At 44.0% G+C, this 6,843-nt stretch overlaps 3 protein-coding genes and 1 long non-coding RNA gene across 4 annotated transcripts; 2 read left to right on the top strand and 2 right to left on the bottom strand.

Annotated features, from left to right (window-relative positions):
- Window positions 1-122: 122 nt before the first annotated feature.
- On the top strand, window positions 123-2,188 carry LOC148175907 (uncharacterized). The gene is made up of 2 exons (XM_088034258.1): window positions 123-229; window positions 275-2,188. The coding sequence occupies exons 1-2, from the start codon at window positions 203-205 to the stop codon at window positions 1,751-1,753; spliced, it is 1,506 nt and encodes a 501-aa protein (XP_087890384.1). The 5' UTR covers window positions 123-202; the 3' UTR covers window positions 1,754-2,188.
- DCTN4-p62 (dynactin subunit 4) lies at window positions 2,105-3,954 on the bottom strand. The gene is made up of 6 exons (XM_088034259.1): window positions 3,773-3,954; window positions 3,335-3,727; window positions 2,933-3,288; window positions 2,698-2,884; window positions 2,455-2,651; window positions 2,105-2,406 (listed from the first exon to the last, which is right to left on the bottom strand). The coding sequence occupies exons 1-6, from the start codon at window positions 3,899-3,901 to the stop codon at window positions 2,190-2,192; spliced, it is 1,479 nt and encodes a 492-aa protein (XP_087890385.1). The 5' UTR covers window positions 3,902-3,954; the 3' UTR covers window positions 2,105-2,189.
- On the top strand, window positions 3,955-5,057 carry Ercc1 (DNA excision repair protein Ercc1). Its single transcript, XM_088034260.1, has 4 exons — window positions 3,955-4,234; window positions 4,282-4,544; window positions 4,593-4,778; window positions 4,826-5,057. The coding sequence occupies exons 1-4, from the start codon at window positions 4,162-4,164 to the stop codon at window positions 5,012-5,014; spliced, it is 711 nt and encodes a 236-aa protein (XP_087890386.1). The 5' UTR covers window positions 3,955-4,161; the 3' UTR covers window positions 5,015-5,057.
- A 1,056-nt stretch (window positions 5,058-6,113) lies between these two features.
- LOC148175910 (uncharacterized) lies at window positions 6,114-6,497 on the bottom strand. The gene is made up of 2 exons (XR_015770085.1): window positions 6,310-6,497; window positions 6,114-6,229 (listed from the first exon to the last, which is right to left on the bottom strand). It is a non-coding gene; the product is annotated as an uncharacterized LOC148175910 (long non-coding RNA).
- Between the last annotated feature and the right edge of the window lie 346 nt (window positions 6,498-6,843).

Genomic DNA, 6,843 nt, shown 5'->3' on the forward strand with positions numbered 1-6,843 from the left:
AAATTTTATATTTAAGTAGTTTAAGGTGTCTTATTTTCTAATTTTCCTGTTGGCAAGACTGCTAAAACAATCAATCTCGTACATGTCCAACATAATTCGAATTCCAAGGGCGCCGCGAGAGTGGAGGAAGTGTTAACACCCCTGCGCAGACTCCGGCGGATGCCGTTCGCTGCGCATTGTTTACAACCATCAGCTGTGAGTCATGGACACGTTTTCCCAGGAATCCAAGGTAAACCCCAAATTTATCCAACTTAAAAGTAACTCTGTTTTTCAGTTGTGGCAACTCCGAAAAGCAATCCTCACCAACAACCTCCAGGAGATTAAAACTCTAATTTCTGACTATGGCTCGCGATGGTGGTGTCGGGAACGAACCCCCCCAGGCAATACGATCCTCCAGGAGTCAATCGCGAGCAACCGCCGGGAGATATTCGACTTTATATTACCTTTCCACGACCTGGCGGACCTGGAGATCGTCAATAAGAAAGACCAAACAGCTCTGCTTGTTGCTATGAATCTGGACACTGCTGAAGACGTGGAGTACTTTGTAACAAAACTGTTAGATAAAGGAGTTTACCTCCATGGAAAATACAGTTTCGGGAGTTTGTTACACAAGGGAATGACGTGTTGTTGGGAGGAAATAACAGAAATCCTTCTGAGGAACGGAGTGGATGCCAATGTTAAAGACGAGTTAAGCAACACCGCCCTCCACAAAGCGTTGCATCTGCATCATGACAACTTCGAGCTCATCGCCACGTTGTTGTACCACGGCGCGGATCCTCTTCTTAGGAACAGCGAGGGGTACAATGCGTTTGAGGTCGCTGTTTTAACGAACTCCCCTCTTGTGATTCAGGAGACCCTCTTCGACTATCTAGACGTCCGCGAGATTGATATCGAAGTGTTAATTCGTCTGTTTTCCACCGGATCGACATTTATCTTAAGATTCCTCGGCAGAAAATTGAAATGTGGAGGAGTTACCGGACCAAATTTCGAAAAACTCTTTGAAGTTATAATCACGCAGTTATTTCATATGAGTCCGCTGGCATTGGAACTTCTTCTTAAAGGAGTGGACATCTCGGCCCTCATCTCCAATGGCGCGAGATTAGTTCAACACCGTTCGCCTTCCTTCTACAGGTTTCTCGACGCGGATCAGATTATCCTCAAGCTTGATTTACTCCTCCAAGCGATGGGTAGTACCATGGTAAACTTCTTGAACGTGTTAGACAGTTCGGCAGTTTGTACCCACATCGTCACGCACTTCGACGATGAGAACACCGCGACGGAACTCTTAATCTTCTTGTTTCAATACGGTCTTCAAACTGCAGTACCTATAAGTATTGTCTACGCAAAGTACGGTTTCAACGACTTGTTTAGATTCCTCTTGTGTGCAAGTGTGGAGCTTTGTGTCTACAACCCCTACCAGGCCCTGGTGTTCTTCATTCGAGACCCTCTTCTGGATGTTAACACTTTTATGGAGAATACAAATTTCCATCCTTCTATTGAAGGCTGGGCGACATTGTTGCGCTTTTTCGCGGATCGCAAACTTCGCAGTTTTTTGCTACGGAAGAACTACGTAAAAGGAATTCCTGGTCCTCGAGTGCCTCTTTTACAAGAACTTGCGAGGAATGTGGCCAGGAAGTATCTCGCGGAGAGGTTTAAAGTGGCGAATGTCGGTCAGTTCGTTTCGGTGGTTAACACTCTTCCGATTTCCGCAGTTCAGAGGGAGATTATCATGCTCAAAAAGCCTTTGTATTGAAAGCCGTGAATAAAACTAACATTTGTACCCCCACGTCGCCCCCAACTTACTCTAAACCCATAGCGAGTGCTCGAATTCGTGTTTTCTGCGCTTCGGAGAGGCCATGACGATGAGTGTCTTTTAGGGTTGAACCAGAAAAAGTTGGTTTTGTACAAGGGTACGTTCCTCGATGTTTGCCTAATCCGACAGGTTTCTCGAACGTGTCCTAGGCGGCTTTGAAATTTAAGTGGGTTGGTAGTCCTGTGCAACAAACTTGACAGCAAACATATCAAAGTGGTGAATGCAGGGCTACCAACTATTATTACCATAATTGTCATTCCATATACAGGATGATCAATTAAAAAGACCATATAAAGCAATACATTTTATTAAGTTGTAAGACAAATACATCTTAAGCAAAGCTAATAAAAAATAAATAATTAAATCTCAATAAAATCTATTCAGATCCTACAGTGTGCCCCAAAGTTAGAAAAACCTTAACATTATGATTATACTTTTCCGGCTCCTTATTCTCGGACGCTAAATTAAAAGTGTTTGTATAAATATGCTGCATGGTGAACCCCACGACGACTTCGGTATTGAGCCCCAAATTGTCTTTAGGGGTCACTGCCAACTTCACGTACGCTTTGTTCGACTTCCTCCATACTACCAACCTAAAACAAAAAAATTACTACCTGATGGATGATTGTTCCCCCACCTACTTTGGATCATCCTGTATACTGTGGGTATCCCCTGAATCGTCGTACTCCGCGGCGTCATCGCGTGGAAGAAGAATAAACTTACTCGATGGTATAACCATATCCGCATTTACTTCCTGGGTGATGGGTCTAGGTTTGATGGTAATCGATGGTTGCCGCGAGGAGAAATTAATGAGGCTGCTGGGCTGCGATGGTTGTTTCTGAAACACGCCATTTAGTACCAGTTGTACCAACTTTAGAACCTACTTCTTGGGGAATTTCGGTTGGGGGCTCTTTAACAAAATCCCCGCTTTCCTCGCAGACGCTGTCCAGAGAAAGGAAAGTTATCGTCGTTTGATGCTGAGTGGGATTCGTGAATTTCAAGATCAATTCCGAGGGTTTCCCAGCACGCAGGGGCTCCACGGTGACGATGCGAATCTCAGGGACATAATAACTAAAAATCAGTGTTACCAACTCCCTGGGAAAGCCCAAAGGGACTTACTAAGCAAACAACTGGATCTTGAATTTAACGGAATTGGGGTTGTATTCCGGTTTGCTGACGTTGTGCTCGCAGGAGCGGCACCGCAGAGACCGCTTGATGCTAAGTTGCTTGTGGACCGGAAACAGCTTGTCCACAGTGGTGGGTTGGAGCTCCGGCTGAAGAAGTCTCTGTTCGATTGTAGTCACTTCCGTTAGATTCACAGGTTTGGTGAGTAACTCCAGTGGGAGTTCCTCAACTTCTTCTTTAGCCAGAGCCGGGTCGGGCGTTTTCGGTTTGGGGCGCAACGCGGAATGAGGGAGCTCCGCTGGGAGACCGATTCGTTTGCGTAGAGCGGCCGCAGTCACCCCCGTTCGATCCTGCAAAAACTGTTTTAGCCCCCTTGAGAAATCTGGCAGTACCCACAGTGTAGCTGACGAATTTCCCCCGCTGCTTCTTCTTATCCCGCTCCTTCTGTTGCTTCTCCGCCAAGACCACCGCCTTGTACATCTCGGTGACTTCCTGGAGCCTGTTCGCGTGGACGTTCTCGCGCTCCGGCCAGCCCCCAGTGGCCGATGACTGGTCTGGGATCCCCACGTCGCGACTGCTCCACCGGCAGTACAGACACGACAAGTAGTACATTTTCTTCGGGGTGGATTTGGGGTCCTCCGGATTCGAGGGGCCTTTTGACCCAATGCGGGTGGACAACTCCTGTTGGCATGATGGACAAATGTAACAGTTTCCACATCTGTTCTTCTTCAGGCGAGCCTCGGAAGACGGGAGATTCTCGCAGCATTTACCGCAGGCGTGGGAATCCACCTAAAATTCCAATTTCTTTGAGAGGAAAAGACAAGGGGGCGTTACCTCATGGCAGACGCAGAAGCCGCAGCGGAGTTGGCTGCAATATCGGCAGAAGTAGAGGGCTGAAATTGGCTTCAGGAGGCCGCAGGTGCACGCATACTTCACCACATCAGGCCCGATCACGAAAGACATCCTCTGGGCCTGCAACTGACACGTATTTGACAGATGACAGACGAGTAATACCAATGTGACAAAAAAAAAGTGCGAAACGCGAATTTCCGCCCCTTTTTTTAGGGGATGAAGACAAAGATAGTAACCCTGGGCTCCGAAGAATGATACCCTCTCAGTCAAGACAGAAAATAAGGTAGAACACAGCCCCCAATCACTGAGTTTCACGCCGTCACGTTGGTACGACACCTTAACCTAACAAACTAACATGACATAACCTCAGAATGTTAGACGAGAGTTTGGACTCTCTGGCCGCTGAATTCGAGACAGAAATCACCGCCGAGGAGCCCCCTTCAAGTAAACGCTCCGGTTTTACCTCAGAAATGCATTTTTTTGTTTTGTAGAGTCGGAGACAGCACCCCAAACCTCCAAATCAGCGAAAACTCACTGTCTTTTAGTGAGCCCCAAACAAAGGGGAAATCCGCTACTCAAATCTGTTTGTAATATCCCGTGGGAGTACGATGAAATAGTCCCTGATTACCAAATGGGGAAAACCACCTGTGCCTTGTTTTTGTCGCTACGTTATCACAATCTAAATCCTGATTATATCCACGGGAGGCTCAAATTATTAGGGAAGATGTACGAATTACGAATCCTTTTAGTCCAGGTTTGGTGTAAAAAATTTCTAGGGAATTTTCTAACCAAGTGAGTTTAGGTTGACATCCCTGACCCCCACCACGTTTTGAAAAACCTCACCAGAATTTGTATCCTCGCAGATTTAACGTTAATTTTAGCCTGGAGCGCTGAAGAAGCCGGGAAAATACTCGAAACGTATAAAATCTACGAGAATAAACCCGCCGATAACATCATGGAAAAAGGCGAGACGTCACCTTACATCAGAGTATTTTTACAGTCTTTTTGTGTCTTTTTTTCACTCCTTTTTTGTAGTTATTACAAGTATTAACTTCAATCAAGCCGATTAACAAAACCGACGCTATGAATTTAATTGCCAGGTTTAAAACCTTGGAGGGAATCGTCCAGGCTTCCGAGTACCAACTCTCAGAGTGCCCAGGTTTCGGTCCCGTGAAAGCGAAGAAGTTGCATGCAACGTTACATGAGAGTTTTTGTAGGAAATGAGTGTACTTTTTATTGTATTTATTATTTAATAAAGTATTTTTATGAAAAACAAGTGTGAGTTATTTGGGGATTTTGAGTTTGAAGTTGCCACCCCAAACCTGGGGATTTTGGTTTAGTGCAATTTCTATCTGGTGTATTTCAAATAGTTCGATTCTAATTTATAAATGAGACGAAATGAAGTGAAATCTGCTAAACTGGCTGCAGAAGAAGTTAATTTAGTCGCTTAAACCAGAAAGTGGGCACTTGAGAGTCGGAAACAGCAGAATTTGTGGATTCACCAACGCCAATTAGGGACAGTTGGCGGTTGGCAGTAGTGTTAGTGATGTCAATCTGGAAAGTCCATGGAATGGTAAATGATGATTTTTTTAGCATTTTTGACTGTTTTCTTGCCATTTTAGGGGTCAAAACGTGTTATTGAACAAATTGAAGCCACGGCGGTAATGTAAGTCTAGTTCGAGTAATATGTAGGTTGTGTTGCCTTTTGGAGCGCATTTGCATTCATGTAAATTTCCATTTTAATATGTTTGCCTTGTCTCGATTACCGACGTGACAGTCCTCTGCCTTTGGACAATGTTGAATCTCCACTTTCCTGCACAGTTCCTTTATTTGCTGTGTTTTAATGAGGATAAGAGAAAACCGGTTGGTCGTGTGCTGCCGCTGCTTCAGACAAAGAATAGTTACACAACTCTATTCTTATTCGTTTTATAGCGTCGGCAATGACTATGATAATGTCCATAGAGAACGTGGAGGAACGGAGAGAGGTGCTGGGTTTTAATTTGATGTTTTTTAGTTGTTGGCTTGATGGATTATGGGAATTAAATGGGTTCGGAGAACTGGGCCGAGATACCGGGATATTGTGCAAAAATATAGCTAGTTGGTGAGGTTTTACAAGAACTCTTATTAAGTTGGCAATAACTTTGTTTTTATGGGGTTTTTGCAACGCGTGTTAATTGGTGTTATTACCACTAGCACAGGCCCGGAGTTAGATCTATTATCACAAACTTTCTTTCCAGACACCCACCGAACACGTCTGGAGGTCTGGCGCCCCTTTATCGCATTATAATTTAATCATTCGTGTCAAGATTACCTAATCAGGACCAAAAAGGAAAAATCTCTTGAAATTGAAAGACATGTGGTTACCACAAGTTGACCTCAGCACCTAATAGTCCAGGGAAAACAAACACATTCCATGGATAGGGACCCATAGGTGCGCTGCTAAAAAAAGTCAAAGAAAATTCAATTATCTGGTCAGGAATGATTCCAACGGGAAAAATTACTTTTTATGAAAACTGTACCTTATCAAATTTGCCACAAAAAAGATCTCGTTATATTTTTTGTAGGAGTTGCCATTTTTGAGATATGAAGTATTTTTCAAAATTTCAAGAATTTCTTTTGTGCACCACAGTTTAAGGAAGCATTGAGTGAACTGAACCCACGTCCACACAAAAAATCCGCCTTTGTTTGGTCGCCACACTCTCACCATTTAATTTTTATTAATTACACTTAATCCGTCTTGCTGAAGAATTCGAGATTACCTTTTAATGTCCGATGAAAATGGTCCAGGAAAAATGCCAGTTCTTGTAGCCTCTGGCGCGCGTTTAACACGTGTCTAATTGTGATAAATACGTGGGTTCTTTTAGAAATCGTGTGTAATCCGTCGACAATGCGTCTTGTAAATCACTGATTGTAATTGAAAAATGACTTCTTAGACAAACGGGGTAATTATATTTTTTTCGAGGATAGTAATGGGTGCAGGATATAATTATCTAGTGGTAGAGGAATGTTAATGGTACGGTAATTTACAGTACAAGTATAGGCAGTACCATGGG

This window comes from Gnatocerus cornutus, chromosome 4, assembly GCF_029298725.1.
Source record: "Gnatocerus cornutus isolate USDA-ARS CGAHR chromosome 4, icGnaCorn1.1, whole genome shotgun sequence".
Lineage (NCBI taxonomy): Eukaryota > Metazoa > Arthropoda > Insecta > Coleoptera > Tenebrionidae > Gnatocerus > Gnatocerus cornutus.

What these genes read in the sequence shown, in the direction of transcription:
- LOC148175907 (XM_088034258.1), top strand. Translation starts at nt 203, where the DNA reads ATGGACACGTTTTCCCAGGAATCCAAG. An exon ending in CGTTTTCCCAGGAATCCAAG is followed by an intron (nt 230 to 274) that starts GTAAACCCCAAA and finishes TCTGTTTTTCAG; the next exon opens with TTGTGGCAACTCCGAAAAGC.
- Ercc1 (XM_088034260.1), top strand. Translation starts at nt 4,162, where the DNA reads ATGTTAGACGAGAGTTTGGACTCTCTGGCCGCTGAATTCGAGACAGAA. An exon ending in CGCCGAGGAGCCCCCTTCAA is followed by an intron (nt 4,235 to 4,281) that starts GTAAACGCTCCG and finishes TTTGTTTTGTAG; the next exon opens with AGTCGGAGACAGCACCCCAA. An exon ending in AGACGTCACCTTACATCAGA is followed by an intron (nt 4,779 to 4,825) that starts GTATTTTTACAG and finishes CCTTTTTTGTAG; the next exon opens with TTATTACAAGTATTAACTTC.
- DCTN4-p62 (XM_088034259.1), bottom strand. Translation starts at nt 3,901, where the DNA reads ATGTCTTTCGTGATCGGGCCTGATGTGGTGAAGTATGCGTGCACCTGC. An exon ending in GCTTCTGCGTCTGCCATGAG is followed by an intron (nt 3,728 to 3,772) that starts GTAACGCCCCCT and finishes TTGGAATTTTAG; the next exon opens with GTGGATTCCCACGCCTGCGG. An exon ending in AAGATCCAGTTGTTTGCTTA is followed by an intron (nt 2,885 to 2,932) that starts GTAAGTCCCTTT and finishes ACTGATTTTTAG; the next exon opens with TTATTATGTCCCTGAGATTC.